This window comes from Phacochoerus africanus, chromosome 8 (assembly GCF_016906955.1).
Source record: "Phacochoerus africanus isolate WHEZ1 chromosome 8, ROS_Pafr_v1, whole genome shotgun sequence".
In the NCBI taxonomy this organism is placed as follows: domain Eukaryota; kingdom Metazoa; phylum Chordata; class Mammalia; order Artiodactyla; family Suidae; genus Phacochoerus; species Phacochoerus africanus.
The window spans coordinates 89,694,318-89,714,112 of NC_062551.1; the positions used below are offsets into that span (position 1 = coordinate 89,694,318).

General features: G+C 50.4%; 1 protein-coding gene across 1 annotated transcript in view; it reads right to left on the minus strand.

The window, feature by feature from the left end:
- Nucleotides 1-19,795, minus strand: part of CSMD2 (CUB and Sushi multiple domains 2) — a 648,967-nt gene that overhangs the window by 331,899 nt on the left and 297,273 nt on the right. The window contains exon 6 of the mRNA XM_047793175.1: nucleotides 9,465-9,577. Within this exon, the coding sequence (XP_047649131.1) occupies nucleotides 9,465-9,577 (113 nt within the window). The remainder of the gene's footprint in view (nucleotides 1-9,464; nucleotides 9,578-19,795) is intronic.

Sequence of the window (19,795 nt, forward strand, 5' to 3'; positions counted from 1 at the left end):
CTCTCTAGGCTGCAGCGTCAGTTACTAGGCTGGGCTAGCGGGAGACAAGAACCTGTTAGTGGAGAAGATGGGAGAGGGAGGCTTAACCTGTCTCCTCATCTCCAGGGACCAGGAAATGGATGGAACTACAGTTTCTTCTCATCCCAGTGGATCCAGACAGCCCTCCATGACAGTAAGTCCCCGCACCCAGCTTCATCACCCGCCACCTGGCTGTCCTGCTGGCTGGACCATCCCTTCATCTCCCCCTGCACCCACACCAAATCCAGTCCATTCAACCTGAGAAGGTTTCTCCAGCCTGTATCCTTCTTTCAATGTTCTAAGCCGCCACCCCTGCCCTAAACTCATTCTTTTTTGCCTGGTTTTTGTTCACTGATTTACCTCTCTAGCTCATCCTTTAAAAATGTTGCAGATGGTGCTCTTTTAAAAACTGAAGTCTGATCTCTCCTTTGCAAACTTGGGTGTGCCTCCTGCACTCTGTCCCACCCCCTTGTCACTGAAGTCCTGCCTGGCTGCCTGGCCACCAGCCCTGTAGAAATGCTTTCAATACTCACTGTCCTTTGCTAGACACAGCCAGCATCAAACTCACTGGCTCCTCATCTCACTGAGATTTTTTTTTTTTTTTTTTGCCAAAGATGTAAAATTCAGTACAGGTGCCTAAGATCTAATGCTTGAAGACCTTCTAGCAGGTGAGGAAGCCCTTGCTATGGAGAAGTGCATTGTGGAGGACAGTGACTACAGAACAGATGTGGGGACCCCTCAAAGTCACAAAAGATGAGATAGCTGTTGTTAGGTCCACGGACTTAAAGGATAAATATAAAACGATCACACCAGGCTTGATCGGGATGCTGCTAACACACAGAGGGAGAAGCTGGGGTGGCACCACCACTGTTGCCACACAGGCACACTTGATTATCACAGAAAGTGTCAAGAAGATTTGCAAAGATGTTAATCCGGCGGGAATCAGGAAAGGTGCAATGCTGCACGTTGACGCTGTAACGGCTGAACTCAGGAAGCAGCCCAAACCTGGCACAGACCCTGAAGAGACTGCTCCGTTTGCCACGGTCTCCACGGAGGGATCAGCAACATCGTGTCTGACATAATCACAAGGGTCCCAAAGTTGTGCTTAAGGTCCAGGACAGGAGAACACTGAGTGGCAAGTTAGGAATTGAAGGCACAGAAATTGACTCTAAGGTGACCTATCTCCCTCCTTGACTAACACAGCAAAAGTTCAGAAACGGGAATTCGAGCAGACTGATGGTTTCCAGCGTCCAGTCCATTCATTGTACCTACTCTTGAAACTGCCAATCCCCAGAGCCAAGTCTTTGGTTATAATGGCTGAAGATGCTCTCAGCACACTCATTTGGGAGAGGATGAAAGTTGGCTTTTGAGGGTCTAGCAGTCCAAGCTCCAGATTTTGGTGTTACAGAATGAACAAAGCCACTGCCACTGTGGGTGTGGTATTTGAGAAAGGGACCTGGACCCTCAATCTATGTCCTGCTTTACGACCTAGGAAAAGTTGGAGAGGTCACTGCCACCAAGGATGAGGCCACATTCTTGCAAGGAAAAGGTGACAATATTCAAATTGAGAAACATATTTAAGAAATCACCGAGCAGTGAGAAGGTTACTATCCGTGACCATGAAAAAGAAAACCTAAATGAGTATCTGGCAAAACTTCAGAGAGAATAACTGTGCTGAAGATTGCTGGGACAAGCGACATGGAAGAAGATGAAAAGAAATAGTCCCAGACGCTCTGAATGCCACCAGAGCTGCTGGTGGCAAAGCCCTCACCTGGGTGCTTCATTCACTTTGGTGCATCCCGGGCTTAGATTTACGGCTCCAGCTAAATGAAGAGCCAAAAATTGGTACAGAAATACTTCAAAGAGCACTCAGAACTCTGGCAATGACCACAGCTAAGAATGCAGGTGTTGAAGGATAACTGATCGTTGAGAAATTTTTGCAAAGTTCCTCAGAAGCTCTTATGCGCCACGCTGGGTGAATCTTCAAATATGGCGGGAAAAAGAATCATCAACCCAACTCAGGTTGTAAGCAGAGCTCTGTTGGAAGCTGCCGATTAACCACAGCAAAAGTTGCTGTGCCACTGGAGTTCCTCAGGGAGAGAAGGACCTTGGCATGGCAGATGGGCAGCGTCAGGGGTGGCATGTTCTAATTCCTAGACTGGTGCTCAGCTATGAGTAATAGACTGTGCAGCCGTCTTCAACGCACAGCTTCCCAGCAGTCAGCTGGAGAAAATGACTGGAAGAAGGATGCTTCAGGAAATCACTGTGGCCATTGGCCACTGCCTTTGCACTGCTCTCCTCTCTTCTTGGAACATCTGTTCTCCTCTGCTCTGCGTGGCTACCTCTTGTTGGAAGGCCTCACTCAAAGGGAAGCCCCTCACCCCCTGTGATCATCGGCCATGGGGGGACATTTAAGAAAGGCTCTTTTCACTGTCATTCCTGGTAGGCGTAAAAAGAAAAAGAAGAACAAAACACCAACCAGCCGACCCACCAAGAAAGCAACAAACACTCTGAGAAGGACTGGATATATTCATCTGGAGACAGTGGGATTGATTATACAAACTCAGTGGTCTTCCAGAGCTGTTAGGAAACTTACAGAACCTCAAATCCTGGGTGGCCAAATACTTTAGGTATAGGAACCTATTTTAACCCACTTAGGTAAATGCTTGCACAAAACAGGTCAAAAAGGGATTGCTTTGGTTGAAGTTCGATGGAAACACAGAATCCCACCTGTTCGGCTCCTAGCAAAACAGCTACTGGGAGAACCCCCTGGCCTCCAAGGAACCCACTTTTTGTTTTTTAGGGCCGCACCTGTGGCGGATGTAAGTTCCCAGTCTAGGGGTCGAATTTAAGCTGCAGCTGCTGGCCTACACCACAGCCACAGCAATGCTGGATCCAAGCCGCGTCTGCGACCCATGCCACAGCTTGCAGCAATGCCAGGTCCTTAACCCACCGAGAGAGGCCAGGGATCCAACCCGCATCCTCACAGACACTATGTCCATTTCTTAACCTGCTGAGCCACAACGGGAACTCCTCCAAGGAACCCACTTTGAAAGCCCATTCTTTTGGCCCCCCTCCTCTCATGTCACACCCATGGTGTTACACACATGCTGAGATGCTACACACACGGGGAGGATCAGGCCTTCAAAGGGCATCAGTGGCCTCAGCCTCTGCTTTGTCTCAAGACTTTTACAGCTTTATCTCTAGCCCAGACCCTTTCCTCTGAGCGACAGATGGACAGACCGAATAGTCACCTTAGTCTCCCAACTCCTGATATTCCAACACAACCCCAGAATCAACATGACCCAAGCAAAATCCATCCCTCTGCCTCTGCTAGAGATCACCCTGGTTAATAGTTCCTTTTTTCTTTCTCTCTCCCCCCTTCTTTCTTTCTCTTTCTTTTTACTCTTTCAAGCTAGAAACCTAAGATTCCCCCAACTTTTTCATCTCCTTTCCCCCATCCCCTCTCACTCCCAAATCTGAGTCCCGAGTCTAGCGTGCTTTGCCCCGGAAAGGTCTCTTCTGGTCTGTCTCCTCCTCTCCATCGCCACTGCTTGTGCCTAAACTCTGGATCCTTGTCATCTTCTAGTTCTCCAAAACTCTCACTTCTCTTCCACTATTTTCACCCTAGAGCAGCCCAAAGATGTTTCTAAAATGAAAACAGGATCACATCTCCCTCTTGTTGAAATCCCTGATCACCTCTCATCGCCATGGGAACAAGCCCAGCTTTTCCGCAGCTTTTTAAGACGAGACCCCTGACTCACTTTCAGGTCTCACAACTCGCTACCTCTCTTCGCTCACTGTTGCTTTTGACTGTGAACTTGGCTCTAGGTCTGCAGTTGTTTTCTGCAAAAGGCCTGGGAATAAATATACTGGGCTTTGGCCCATCCATCTCAGTTGCAAACTACTTAATTCTGGCCAACTCTGGAAGCACTAAAGCACCCAAAGGCAATGTGTCTAGGAATGAGTGTAGCTGGCTTCCAATAAACCTTTATTTTTAGACACTGAAATTTCAATTTCATGTAATTTCCATGTGTCATGAAATTGTCTCCTTGTATTTTTTTTTCTTCTACTGTTTAAAATTGTAAAACCTATTTTTAGCTCAAGGACCATACAGAAACAGACAGAGGGCTGCGTCTGGCCTGCAGGCCGTGTGCAGACCTGGGCTCCACACATACCTGCGGTTCCTAACTTAGCACTTTGACGTTATCTTGCCTTAACCTGGAATGCTTTTTCCCATGGTCCAGATGGCATCTTTTTGAGACCCACACTGGAGTCACTCCCCCCATCGCCTGCCTTTTGGGGCTTTCCTTAGTGCCTCTAGCAAAACGAAGCGCTCCTTTATCTCCAGTCCTAGAACCCTACCTCAGACGTCAGTGCTAACTCTTCTCACGCGGCACAGAAATTCTAGACTTGTGTCTGTTCTTCTCTTTAACCTGTTCTCCTTGAGAGCGGAGACTGGCTCGGTCCTGTTCATCTTTCTGTGCTGTCAAGGGATAGTGTCACATGAAACACTCTTATTAAATGAACTACAACTGGCTACCTTCCAACAGCCCGCTCCAGGAGATCAAGCCTAGAACTCAGACCCTCTGATAGTGCGTGGTATTAGCTAAAACTGTGTGTGGCCATGGGCAGCCCTAAATTCAGCTTGGACTGAGACAAGCCTGGAACGTGCCTTATGGTAGGTTAGTGAGATTTATTTTATTTTAATTGTGTTTCTTTTAATTTTATTTTTTGTTTCTTTGGGACAACACACCCATCGATACAGTCAGGAGTTGGTTATTACTGGCTCTGGAACATGCTACATCCCCTGAGACTCTAATGCCAGAAAGCTGAGCATGACGGGGGACACGGATTCCATGCTGATGAGCCCCCGGTTCATTCTGCAAACTTCTCTGCCCTGCTCTGTGCCCCCGGAGCTGGACCTCTGTGGACAGCTAGAGAACAAGGGGGGCCACTGGTCAAACTGGTCAGCCTCCCAGTACACAAAGCAGACCAGGGCAGGGCCTCTGAACCCTTGTTCCTGGTTTTCTGCTGGCTTGGCAGATGGAAGGCATGGAAGTAAGGGAGGGAGAAGGGCAAGATCTGGTTGCTGATTCCCAGACCCCTCCTCCTGCAGTGGTTGCTGATTTCCAGGCCCTTCCAACTGCACTGGTTGCTGATTCCCAGACCTCTCCTCCTGCACTGGATGCTGATTCCAAGGCTCTTCCTCCTGCACTGGTCGCAGGTTCCTGGGGCCCCTTCCTCTGCTCTGTAGGTTGGCAGTGGTCAGCCTCCTCAGCTCTGCCAGGCAGCTCCACCTCAATGGCTCCGGCTCCCGATACATCCTCCCCCGGCCCTTTCTCTAGTGTGGTACCGCCGTTTCACTGCTGTTTGGTCCCTAGGGATCTCATCATCCCTCTGGGTCCCTTTCATCTTACCTCTGTAATTAGACCTTCCACTAACCCTTCTTCAGTGAAAGCCGTGCAGTAAGGATGCACCTGCCTCCTGCTAGAGCCCTGACAGAAACCTAACTCTGCCACTGTTTTGGACGGAACTGCAAGCAGCAAAATTAGAAAGGTCTTTAAGGCTTCCAGAGTTTTCTACTCCTTTAGAGCAACAGTTCTCAACTGGGGGTGATTGTGCACTCAGGGGACATCTGGCAAGGTCTGGAAACTCTTTGGATGTCATGACTCTGTATGTGTCTGTGTGTGCGTGCAGGCGTGCGTGAGTGTGCACAGAGGGTCTGCTGGCCTCTAGCATCCAGTGGGTAGAGGCCAGGGATGCTGCTAAGGGTCACTCAAGACCCAGCGCTGGCTCCCACGAAAAATCATCCAGGCCATGACGGCAATAGCGCAGAGGTTGAGAAACCCTGCTTGATGACGTTACCAGTTGAGGTTTTTTTTTTTTTTTGTCTTTTTGCTATTTCTTGGGCCGCACCGATGGCATATGGAGATTCCCAGGCTAGGGGTCCAATCGGAGCTGTAGCCACAGGCCTATGCCAGAGCCATAGCAACACGGGATCCCAGCCGCGTCTGCGACCTACACCACAGCTCATGGCAACGCCGGATCGTTAACCCACCGAGCAAGGGCAGGGATCAAACCCGCAACCTTGTGGTTCCTAGTTGGATTCATTTACCACTGCACCATGATGGGAACTCCAAGTTTTTAATGATTATTGTAGACCCTTGTGTTATGAACCCTCAGTCTTGAAAACCCTTGTCCCCAGGGGAGAATCATGTGTTGACACAATCTGCACATACCACCGTGTATCAGGATGCCAGATCCAGATCAATACAGCTGCAGTTCAAACCCGGGCTCCAACCCTCTATCTATGAAACCTGCGCCAGCTATGCACCCTCTCGGCCACTCTCTTCCTCGTCTGTAAACCAGGGCTAAGAGTAACGCCTGTTCACTCAGTTCCTGTTAGGACTGAATGAAGGACTAAATGCCAAGGTCTTGACACTCAGCAAGCCCTCCGCAAAGGCTGCCCCACACGAATGTGCAAATCCTGTTCTGGGCTACGTTGAGGGAGGCAGAGAGAGGGTAGAAGAGGGCCTGCTCTTGAGACGGTCATAAGGAAAACAGTTTTTCAGATCATGGGTTGTTCCCTGCTATCGTCTTGGACAGAAGCTGATTGAGAGGTTGTCACGAACACGAAAAATTGGAAACGAAATTTTCAGGGTGCACCACCCTCACTGAGGGTAAATAGCCCTTGGTGACATTTTCTTTTTAGTTCTACAGATATATCTCTGTGTCCTGGGTTGTGATGGAAAGTGTGTGTTTTTATGGTGGGGTGAAATTAACAAAACAAAGTTTAAAAGCTACCAGTCAAATAGGAAAAGTGAGGCACACAGAGTACCAGGGGTGAAGGCCCTGTGATTTCGTAAAAAAACTCACATGGGTCTGTGAATAGATTTGAACCTCACCACCCACAGGCTGAGTGACCTGTGTGTATTGGGTGAGTTGGGTTAGACTCTCGGAGCCTCAGCTTCCTCAAATGAAAGATGGGAATTAAAAACACACGGCAGGAGTTCAGGTCATGGCTCAGAGAAAATGAATCTGACTGGCATCCATGAGGTTGCAGGTTTGATCCCCTGGCCTCACTCAGTGGGTTAAGGATCCCATATTGCCGTAAGCTGTGGTGTAGGTCTCAGACACGCCTCAGATCCTGTGTTGCTGTGGCTGTGGTGTAGCCTAGGAACCTCCATATGCTGCAGGTGCGGCCCTAAGAAGACAAAAATTTTAAAAATTAAAACAAGCTGCACCGTGGGGAGGATCAAATGGGGCAACACGTGTACAGGGCCTGCTGCACAGTAGGTGTGCAGTGGATGTGTGCTCCTGACCTTGTGGAAACTGCCTGGTCTGGGTTCTTGCTGCCTGCAGTCTGGCATCAAAGCTTATCCTATGAGGGTGACAAATGGGGCCCCAGAAACTTGAACTTTTAGAAGCACCTAGCACCTATTTAAGCAGATGAAACAATAGCATTCATCTCTGCTTTTCTCTTTTAGAAAACACAACAGAAAGATCCAGACAGGAGCTTTACTCCCACAAAGGCCCAACTTTGGAGGCAGAAAAATGTCTACAGGAAAGTTTTCAGAGCTAGGCTTTGTGAAGCCCATCAGACTCAGCTGGTTTTCTGCTTATTTTTAAAAATATTTCCAGGGAGTCCTGCTACTAAAGACTAAGGAAAGGAGGCTGTTCCTAAAAGTTTTAGATTTTAAAAGTAACGCTGCTGCTTCCAGTACGGCTTTTATTTGGGTTTCCAGCCTGAGAGCCCAGCCCCAGGGACCTCTGCTTGGCCACAGCCACCTCCGGGGTGCGGTGTGCTCGCAGTCCCAGCCTGAGCCTCACAGCCTCCCGGGTGAGGCAGCGAGGCCGAGCTGCCAGGATCTCCTCCACTGGGAGTCCGTGCTCCTTCCTGACACGCAGCCATGAGACAGGGATCACAGCTCCCTCTTCCATCAAGCCAGCGTCCTGTGCCCAATTTTCCGGACTCTCTCACTTAGCACAGATCGCACCTCTCATATTCCCCAGGGGCCTCACAGCAGGGCCTTCTACTTAGTAGGTGGGCAATGCCAGCTCCCTGTCAATTCAATTAGAACCAACCTCAGTTTGTCACCAACGCTAGTTGAAGGCTTAATGAGCAAGTCTGAAGGCGACCCTTGGTGTTGATGAGTTTTGTGTACTTGGAACAGACTCAAGGTTGAAAGGAGTGCCGGCATCTACTCCCACCCATCCGCTGGATGTTGGGATCTCTTCCAGGCCTGGAGAGCTCCCCGCTTTGGGGTTAATCCACTCCCTGTACGGGCGGCTCTCGGAGTCAGGAAATTCTTTGAGATTGGAGCAGAAATCTGCTCACCTGCAGTTTCCTCCTGCCGCCCTCACTCTGCCCTCTTGCCACCCCACAGCGCTTCACAGGTTGAACATCTCAGCTAGGGAGCTCCCAAAAGTTGGTCTGCCTATCATTTGTCCCACATCTGTGTTCTACGTAAAATGAAGGAGGATTGAAATGAGGGCCGCTCCCTCACTTTATCCCGGGGTAGGCCACACTCTGCTGCATAAAAGGGTGGGCTCTGGACTCAAAAGGTGGGAGTGCAGATGGCCTTGGGAAACTGGCTTAATTTCTCTGGGCCTCAGCTCCCTTGACCCTCAAATGGGATTGGTGACAGTATTTACTTCACAGGGTAATGATGAAGATTTAGTGAGACGATGCTGACCAGGAGCCTAGCACAGTGCCCAGCTCTCAGGAGGCCCATGGTATAAAGGTTGTGATTAGCCTGGCCAGAAGAGGGGCAGCTCGGGGCACACAGTTCTACACGATTCGAGAAGTGTCCATCCCTGGGCAACAGACCACAGTGGCAGATAGAGACATGTGTTAGGGGCTACATGGGGGCTCGTTGTTACAATGGCTCTTTATCCTGACCCATGAGACAGACTGCCTAGCTCAGGCAACATCCTGTCTTCGTGGCTGGTGCCAACTTTCCCAAGACGACGAGACCCTCCCCCCCTCGCCGTGGGACACCACACACCTCCAGCTTTCTCAGGATTACGAGACCACCCTTCCATGAGACACCTTCGACTTTCTCATGACTACATGTGACCACCAGAGTTCAGCTGCAAGCAAAAGATAAACCAAACTCCCCCCGCCTCAGGGAATCCAATTGCCCATCCCTGGGGTATAAGAAGGCCCTGCGAGAAGGGCGGGGGGCTGGCTCTTCTCAAGGGTCAGTCACCTTCTCCTCTTTCCCCTCTAATAAATTTTCTTCTCTTTCCTTAAACACCCAGGTAGTTCTCTTTTTCTCCGCGATCGCCTTATAGTAAGCAGACCCCTGGGGCTGCAAATCAGAACAGCGCAACAGAGGCAAGAACACATGGCAGCCACATCGGCCCCGTTTGGGGACAGGATGGCTCCAGGTGTCCTGTCTGCTGCTGGCCCAGGAAGCACCGCAGCCCGGCCCGCCTACCTTGGTACTGGGCACTGAAGCCGCGCTGCCGGTGGTTGCCGTCGGACGTGAAGTGCAGCCGCAGCCAGTTCTTGCTGCTGATAACGGGGGCCGGGAGGCTGGCTCCAGTGAACCTGCGGGGATAGGAAGCAAGGGGTCAGGGACCACGGGTGGTTGAGACGGGGCACCCAGGAGTCTCCCCACTGCCCAGGCATGCTAGGCCCTCTGCCCAGGCCCATCAGAAGGGGGCGCTGTGCTGCCACAGCCGCCCTCCAGGAGCCTGGAGCCTGAGGTGGCTCCTCTAGGGGCTCTTCCCACTGCTGGGTTTCCCTGCGATGCTGAAAGGAGGGGGTAATCCTTCAGCCCCGGAGCAGAAGCCCATTCCTCTACCCCCAGCCTAGGTCTAGCCACCCAGGAGAGAGGCGCAGGCCCAGGCAGATGTCCACACACCCACCCCCAGCAAAGGTCCAGATCCCCCAGCAAAGGTCTAGCCACCAGGCAGAGGACCAGCCCACGCGCTCTCCAATAGAGGTTCAGCACACCCCGCCCCCGATCCCAGGCAGAGGTTCTGCTACAGGGCCTCCGAGGAGTCAATCACCAGGCCCTTGGACTCCTCTGGTTCCTGCCCCTGTCCCTGCTACCTCCACAGGCGCCCCCAACCCCACTCCCACACTGCCGGGCTGCCCCTCCTCCCTTAGACTAGCTTCCTCTGCCTTCCAGCCAGTCCAGCTCAGTGGGTGGAGCACCAGGGTTAGGGTTAGGGTTAGGGTTTGGGTTAGGGTTAGGGTTACTGTCCAGCCTCTCGACCAGCTGTGTTCTGAGCCATCTTTCAAGTCAATCAGATCTTTCCTCCTAGAGTTGCTCAGAGCTCAAGAACCTTCCACGGCTCCCCAGTGCCCACACAAGACTGGCTTTCCCCACTTTCCACCCCTCCCCTGCTTCTGCTCAATGCTGGCCCTTCCATGGCAGTCGGGCCAAGCCCCGGATGCCACTCCTGGCTCTGGTCATTCTCCTGCAGCCCAGGAGCCCCTCCCACACTCTCCTCTGCCCCACGGCCTCCGGCTGGATGCCCAGTGTCTTCCCGCTCCTCCCCCTTCATCTGAATCAGGTACAAAATCTCCTGAGGCTTCCCCTTAGGCATTATGGCCCCTCACTCTTGGCCCCCACCCTGCCCAGACACCCTGCTTACACCCAAGCATTCCAAGCATTCTCATTTTCCATGCCTTCGCCTTTTCTGCCTGGAATATACCCATGAGTTACCCTCTCTCCTGCACCAGCCGTGTCACCTGAGATGACTTCAGAATGCCCTCAAATGCCATCTCCTCAGGAAGGCCTTTCCTACTCTCCTCTTTGGTCTAAAGCCACACAGATCTGGGATCAGATCCAGGCCTCACGACTTACTACCAGTGTGACCGAGGACCAGTTACTTGATCTTTCTGAAAATGAGAAGAGTGACAGCAGCCTGGAAAGCTGGTGGGAATAAACGAGAGGCCTTATGGGAAAGAAGCTCGGCCAGTATCTGACACATATTAGCTCGATAAACATAAATTTCCTTTTTCCCCCATTGTGACGCTATAGCATGTTATTCAGATTATAATTCATTTAGGTGTGTCTCTCCCTAGGATAATGCCTCAAAGCCTCAAAGAGGGCAGTGCAGCCCAGGGAGGGGGGAGCTGGGGCTCTAGAGGGATCAGCTGTGTTAGCTCATGAAAATGACTTAAACTTTCTGTGTCTTTATCTGCAAAACGAGAATAATAATAACCCCTCTCTCCAAGGGTTGCATGGATTGAATGAGATGATACGCAGAAAGGACTTTAGCACCATCTCTGGCAGACAGAAAGCTCTTGGCAGCTGCTATTTTATTCTTCATCATCTTTATTCTTCATCTTTGTGTAAGCACCTGACACGATGCTTCATATAAAGCAGGTGTGTCAGGCTTCCAGCAGAAAACAGGTGGCTCAGTGACAGGAGAATAATTCCAGTTGAATGAATGGACTCTTTACCATGGGGAGTGGGGCAGTATCCTGAGGCTTGTGGGGGTGGGGGGTGGGGAGCTCCCTGCTGGTTACCACTCACAGACCTGAGCAGGAAATCTTTATCCCTGAAGGAGAGAGTGGCATCGAAAGGGTCACCATGCAGGACCCAGATCTTCAGTGGCTTGGAACTATAGCCCATTTGCACAAATCCCACTGGAAGGGAGCAAGGAACGAATTCCCAGATCTCACTCTCCTACCTCCCCTCCTCCAAACTACTGCTGCTGCTTCTGTTGATCTGGCCCAACTGGAAGCCAGAGGGCACAGGAACACACTGATGCAGACTCACGAGTGAGTCTTCCTAAGCGTGGAACAGGGTGGAGAAGGGAGGGGGATGATCTGGAGGGGCCGATGGAAGAGCACCGGTATGGTGGGTCTCCATAGACGTGCGTCAGACAAAGACTAACCAAGGAGCTTCAAAGCCCGCAAAACTAGAGTTTTTACTAGAATGAAAATGCTGACACACACCCAACTCCAGGGATATCACCCATTTTGCTAGGGTAAGAGCTATTCCAGAAACCAATTACTGTATTTTACCAGATCCCATTTAAAGTAGTTTATTACAGGCTGAGTCATTTAAGTATTCTAAGGAGCCACAAAGAGTATTGTGGATTTTTTCCCCCTCAGGCCAAATTCAATTCTATCTCAATGACAAAGCTTGGAGGCTATTTACATAAGGGAAGTGAATAATTCAGAACCAAAGACCCATTTATTGCAAAATGGAATGAAGGGAGGGTGCTGGGGTCCCCAGAGCAGGACCAGAGTAAAGATCAAGGTGGGAACAGGAAGTCAGGGAGGCATCTTTAACCCCCAGATGCACAGTCGAGAGGAGCCCGAAGGGACACTGCCCATCTCCCAATACTCCCCCACCTTCCCTTGCTCCTAGGAATCCTGTCACCTGTTAATTCCTGAGCCTTAAACTCTCAGGGTCTGGAGCATCTCTACTCTGTTCTGCTCCTGCCCCTTTGGACATCGACATGCGTTTGCAAGTTTTCCTGGCATCTTCAATCAGAGAATGGGAGGCTTAAGAGTTGGAGTCATCACGTCAAACCCTGCAGCCATGACGGTGCCATGCCTCGTTCAAAAGTTTCCAGTGAAGGAGTTCCCGTTGTGGCGCAGTGGAAACGAATCCGACTAGGAACCATGGGGTTTCGGGTTCGATCCCTGGCCTCGCTCAGTGGGTTAAGGATCCGGCATTGCCGTGACCTGTGGTATAGGTTGCAGACGCTGTGGCTCCAGCGTAGGCTGGTGGCTACAGCTCTGATTAGACCCCTAGCCTGGGAACCTCCCTATGCCCTAAAAAGACAAAAGACAGAAAAAAAAAAGTTTCCAATGAAAAGAACAAACTAGTGACACACACACAACACATAAAGGACGCTCAAAAGCGTTAGGCTGGGTGATAAAATAGTAGATAGCGTGTGATCCCATGTATATGAAACCCTGAAAAGATGAACCTACAGTGCAAGAAAGCAGTGGTTGCCGGAGTAGGGGGGAGCTACAGATGCAGCTGCCAGGGAAGGAGAACAGGGGACCCTTTTGGGGTGATGGGAATGTTCTGTAGCTTGAAGGAGAGGGTGGTTCTATGGCCTGTATGCATTTGTCAAAGCTCCAAGAACTGTGCACTTTAAATGGGTAAGCTTAAGTAAATTATACTTGAACAGAGTTCATTAAAAACAAATCTTCAATAGCTCCAATCCTTAGCGTAAGAGACCTTACTAGGGCCCACAGGCTTTAGAAAAGCCAGTGTGTCTTTACCTCTCCCGTCTCCTCCTCTCCTTATGTGTGATGCTCCAATCGTGCAGCTCTAAACCAGCCAGGCCCACTCCTGCCTCAGGGCCTTTGCACTCAACAGTCCCTCTCCTCCCCGCCTGCTGGCGGGCTCTTCTCCCACACCTCCACCTGGCTCACCCTCTCACTTCCTCAAAGCCTCTGATCAAGTGTCACCTGCTCAGTGAAGCCTTCCTGATCTGACTCTTGTCTGCCGTTCCCCTCTGAGCACATCACACCCTGACCCACATGCACACGCAGACATGCACCCCGTTCTCCAGTCAAATACAAGACCTTGTGTGAACCAGAACACATGCTGCTTTTCTGTGCTTCTCTGCCTTTGCACTTACTGCTATTTATCCCTTTCCCCATTGCACCACCTGGCTGCACAGAGAGGTTAAGAAACTTGCATAAGGTCACACAGCTATCAAGTGGCAGAAGTGGGATTCAAACCCAAACCATCCCACTCGGAATCTCTGTCCTCCGTTGAGGCTGAATTCCATGCTGTTCCTTTTCTTTGCCTTCCTCCTTGCCCTCCAGGATCCTCTTCAATTTTGCTCCCTGTCAGAATCATAATTAAAGAAGAGAAACACAAAGAGAGAGTCTCCCCTTCAAAACCTTTCTGTCCACATTAACTTCACTATGGGGGGCCTGGGGAATTCCAAGTTCGCCCAGGAAATTGCTACCGTAGTACAACATAAAATGTACTTAAGCAATTATGCTCTTTTTTTTTTCTTTTTGGTAAATTGACTTCCGTTAAATGGGGCTTCATTAATGGAATCTGGCTTGGGGAGAATAAAAAAAAAAAATCACTCCCTTTAATGCATGTAGTTGATTATAGAAAAAGTGGCTTTGAGTTCCTCTGCAGAAAGCTCTAAGCTCTGCTTTCGGTAATAGAAGAGGTCAGAGCTGATTGTGTGGAAAGTATTTCTTTTAAAGAAGCTTCTTGTACAGTCAGGATATTGGGGTGCTGAGACTCCCCCAAAAGATGACAGCAGTGACTCTGCCAGGAATTACTGCCTAACTTTAACCTGAGAGGGAGGAATGTTAGGAGATTTGGGTTTACATCTCAGCATCCCTGAAAATGGACATCTTCAGGGGACATTCATTCATTTGTTTACTCTCCAAGCACATACTGTGTACAAGGCACTGTGCTCACCAGGAGGAGCCACACCCACTGTGGTTCCCTGCAAAGCCTGTAAGCTACACGGTTCAGCCTCCGCGTCTCCTTCTCTCAACAGTCTCCGCGCCTCGGTCAATAGCCTCTGGCTTCTGTGCTCCCAGTGCATCTCCTATACGTTTTATCTCTTTTTTTGTTTTTTTCCTTTTTCTTTTCAGGGCCACATCTGCGGCAACATGGAAGTTCCCAGGCTAGGGGCTGAATCAGAGCTGCAGCTGCCAGCCTACGCCACAGCCACAGCCACGCAGGATCCGAGCTGCACCTGCGACCTATGCCACAGCTTGTGGCAATGCCAGATCCTTAATCCACTGAGCGAGGCCAGGGATCAAACCCACATCCTCATAGACACTATGTTGGGCTCTTAACCTGCTGAGCCACAATGGGAACTCCTGGGCTTTATCTCTTAACCAGGCTACATGCACAGCCTGAATCTGACTCAGGCTGGAAGGATCTTCTGGTGCCAAGCATAAACCACCCCTCCATCCCTCAAGCTGGCAGGGGAGAGTGTGACATATAGGAGGTGCTTGCCACCCCATCAGTACTCCCGAGCTCTCTAACCTTCCCACCTGCTGCCTGCTCCCCTCCCTGAGGGATGGAGGGGACACTGAGCTGCAACCAAGGAAACCCTCAGGAAGCGTCTTGGAGGTGGTGGCAAAGGCCCCGACGCTCTTGTTGGACTCCTGCTCCCTCTCAGCCTTTACTGACTTAACCCTGAACCCAAGTCTCATCACAAATGATTCCCTATCAATCTTCCTTTAGCCAAATGCCTATGACTCTTGCCATGTCGAAATAAACTCTTTCCCTAAGACAAACCCATCATGTTACATATTTTTCAAGAACTGGGTGGCTGCCTGAGGTGACTGCAAGTTCCTTGTGGCCGTGGGCTGCTGGAGTCCGCCAGCCTCTAGACTTATTTTTGGGAAGAGGCCCCTCAGCTTCCCCAGGCTCTGGTTCCCAGTAGAACCTGCCCACCCAGGTGTCGAGGCGGTTCGGAGAGGCCTGAGCCACCCTATAAAAATTCAACTCCCAGCTGCCTACCTATATGTTTTGGGGGTTATTTTCCATACTCTGAAGAAACCACAGCTTCCCCCCAATATTCCTTACTGTGCCCTCGCCCCATGATCTGCACCCTCCTCCCAGTCCCCTTGCCCACGTATCATCCTTAACTCCCTCCATCCCTTCGCTCCCACAGCCACGTCTACTCCACTGCATGACCCACCTCATGGGTCATGATGTGCCCTCCGCCCTATCCATCTTCCATACTCTGTGGGGGCACTGGCTCAAGTCTCTGCCTTGCTGGAAACCCAGCAGCAAAGTTCCACCATGTCCAGGATAAAGTCTAAACTTTTTCATCTCTCTCCTCCCCAGTGAGTTCCACTTTGAGCCCCAGGTACTTTCGCGTCTCCATGCCTTTGCATATGCTAGTCCCTCTGCCTGCAATGCCCTTTCCTGCTGCACCACATGACCACCTGGGGAAATATCACTGATCCCATAAACCTAACCACACCTTTCCTCTCCCTCTCCCCGGCCCTTTGGGAGGAGCTGTTCCCTCCACTGTGTCCCCTCAGCACCTTGGACATGACCCAGCATTGTACTGAGCACAGCAAATTGTAACTATCTTTTTTCTTTTTCCCTGCACCTGAGGCATGTGGAAGTTCCAGGGCTAGGGATCGAACCTGCACCACAGCTGCGACCTGAGCCGCTGCAGTGACAACGCTGGATCCTTAACCTGCTGCGCTACCAAGGAACACCTGTAATCATTTTTGTGGCTTGATGACCCTCTCCCTGATTCAAAGGTGAGCTCCCTAAGCATGGGGACAGAATCTTCTTTGTCTCTGGTGTGGTGGCAACACAGCACATTGCCTGGCACACAGAGCAAGTCAGTTCCATAGAACGGGGATTGGCAAACGACGGTTTGCTGTCTGTTTTGTCGGTAGAGGTTCAGGGTCACAACTGTGCTCAGTCATTTACATATTGTCACTTTTGCACTGCCAAGGCAGAGCTGACTAATTGTGACAGAAGCTATAACCTGTGAAGCCAAAAATATTTATCTTGCCCTTTAGAGAGTTTACTGACACCAATCATAGATGCCTTGCAGATGAAACAATGGGTTGGTAAAACATAATTTCTAAGTAGGGAGTAATAAAGGAATACATTGAGTTTAAACATTTTATTATAATATAAAAATACTTGAAGTCGTGTTCTTATTTGCCAGGTCATTTAATGCAGGAGCAAGTTCCTTCCTTTGACCACAGGTTTCTTCCCTGCATTATCTATTATACATAAACTATACCCACAGTGCATTGCTCACCTTTTCCAATTCTGCCACAGCTTGGCCAGTCAACAACTATTTACGGAGCACCTGCTATGTGCCAGGCGTTGTGCTGGGCACTGGGGATGCGGCGGTGAACGAGACCAACCTGGTCCCTGCCCCGATGCAGTGGGCTCCGGGGCATGCTGTTCTCTCGCTCACTCACACCTAATATTCAGGAAGCAAGTCTTTTTAGAGACGCTCCTTCATGGAACTGTGCCAAAGCATTCAATTTAGTTTCCGTAGATGCAACTATACTTCCTTTCACACTCATATTTCATCAGTTTATGTGATGTTTAATTTAAGTCGCATAATTACAATAACAAGTATGACTGGCACCAGGAGAGTTGGCAACAAATGCATCGGATTCTCAGAAAGTGCAAGGCCTGGCTGGTGGGAACATGAAGGGCTCAGGCCTTAAGGGTGGGGTGGAAGCAGCCTGCAGGCAGCCAGCACGTAGACTGCCACAGAGCCTCGGGCAGGAAGATCTATCCAGGCTGAGAGGGTTTGCTCTTGCGGGGGAGCTGCTGGAGGGAAATGGTTAAAGCACTTTTATTACACATGCTTTGTCAATGGATGAATGAATGAAGGGTGATGGCTTTTCCGGGGAGCTACTGGGGGAACATGATCAAAGTACTTTTATTACACATGCTGTGTCAGTGAATGAATGAATGATCAGACAAGCAAATGGCAGCCTCTTGCTTTCGACAGTAGGGCATCTTTTCTGGCTATTTTCTTTGCTATCAGGAGGGTGGGAACCAGTCTTAACATCCTATCTGAGAACTTCAGAGGCCTAGGTCTACTGCCCAGCTCTATCCAAATTCCAGCTCTGGCATTCTTGACAAACAGTCAGTCAAGATCTGTTCTGAATGTTTCTAAAGATCAAGAACTTCCCTCCTGGCCAAACTCTTGTCCACTCTGACTCATCACCACCCTTTTCAAGCTACGCCTTGTTCATCCATCAGCCAGAGGCTCCAGGACATCTAGTGGGCTTCCTCCCTGCTACCTTATTTTCTCTTGCAAAGAATCTCTGCACTTTCTCCAGCACAGTGCTCATCTCATTGCACATCGTGCAGGGGGATCTGCTTCCCCATCAAACCATGAGCTCCCTGAAGATGGGAGCTGTTTCTTCCCATTCAGTTCTTTCCTTAGGACTTTGCAGAGTGCCTGACACATGGGAAGGGCTTAGGAAAAAGCGCTCAGGTGAAGAAGAAACGCTTGGAAATGGAATGAATGAATGAATGAGGTCCTGCTGGAGGTAGCAGAGGGCATAGGTGGGGAAAGCAGAGGAAAAGACAGGTGGACAGGGAAGCCTGGGGACAGCAGAGGGGTCGGGGATCAGAGGCGGTGGGGGGGTGGGGGGTTTCATCTTGGTGAGGATGTGCTGCCCCAGTCCCTCGGTCCCTCAGTCCCCACTGTGCTCATGGCAGCTGCTGGTACCTTTTGGGGAAACTCTTCTCATGGCAACGCAGCCCCAGCACAGCAACAGTGGAGTCTGATAATCAGCGTGGGCAAATGTTCCCTATTCCCCAGAAGCAACACAATAAACTCAACAAACTCAACAAATTAGCAGGGTTCTTCGCTGCTCAGCTAATTATGAGCTCCAGGAACCCACACATACCCCATCAGGTAAATGTATTTCCTCCAGGCACACTGCTCCCTGGAGGACATGTCTGAGCCCAGGAGGCTGCGGGACAGAGCTCCTGGCTGTGTTTGCTGCTGGGGTGAGAGTGTCATCACCATGTCCTGGGGCTGTGAGCTGGAGGGTGGGGGTGCCTGCTGAGAAGGCCCCCGGCAGTGACTTCTATTCCTACCTCAGCTGCCCAGCGGGCAGGGCTGCCAGGGTGAGGGGTCACCTGTCTCTGAGGAGAGGCTGTGTCCATGATGCTGAAGTGAACAGAATGGGGTGGGGTCTGGAGAGGGGAACTGGTGCGGGGTGCCAGGCTCTGGACCAGGGGGCTTGTGCTGGATCCCCAAAAACCTTTCAGGCCACGCCCAACTCTCTCCTTTCCTGCCTCCAGGTCTACATTAGGCAGCTCTACTCCTTTTCCAGGGCTAGAAGCCATTGAAGATCAGCCTCCCTCCATCCACCCACAGCTCCTGGAAGGGGCGGTCTCCTGACCCTAGGCCACAGCTGATTGGATCAGGGCAGTTATGTGACTCAAGCTGGGTCAATCAGCTGATGGGACTGGGCTCACACATTGATGAAGAGAAGGCTGGCCCCACAGGCTTGGCTCTCCCAGAGGAGATTTGGGAAGAGGGTTTCCCAGCATCATCTCTTCCACCTCTGTGGCTGCCCCTCACCTATCACTCTTTTTTTTTTTTTTCCTGTCTTTTCTAGGGCTGCTTCCCGCGGCATATGGAGGTTCCCAGGCTAGGGGTCAAATCGGAGCTGTAGCTGCCAGCCTATGCCAGAGCCACAGCAACGCAGGATCCGAGCCGCGTCTGCAACCTACACCACAGCTTACGGCAACGCAGGACCATTAACCCACTGAGCAAGGGCAGGGATCGAACCCGCAACCTCCTGGTTCCTAGTCGGATTCGTTAACCACTGCGCCACGATGGCAACTCCCACCCATCACTCTTGTCCTGCACCTTGTGCATTCGTCTTCCCAGTATGACTGGGATCCGATGTAGAAGCGGTCTGGTATGCACAATAAGGTATATGGAGGGATAGGCCAAAGGGGACCTGCTGGATAGCACAGAGAACTCCACCCAATATTCTGTGCCAAATCTATGTAGGAAAAGTATCTGAAAGAGAATGGATGTGTGCACATGTATAACAGAATCACTTTGTGGGCAGCAGAAATGATCACAACCTTATAAATCACCTTAACTTCTATAAAACATAAAAAATGAAAAAAGTACATCTATCTAGTCACTTGTGATGGAACATGATGGAGGATAATGTGAGAGAAAGAATATATATGTGTATGACTGGGTCACTGCTATACAGTGGAAATTAACAGAACACTATAAGCCAACTATAATGGAAAAAGTAAAAATAATTAAAAAATAATACATGATTTTGATGATCAAAATAAAATAAAATAAAATAAAA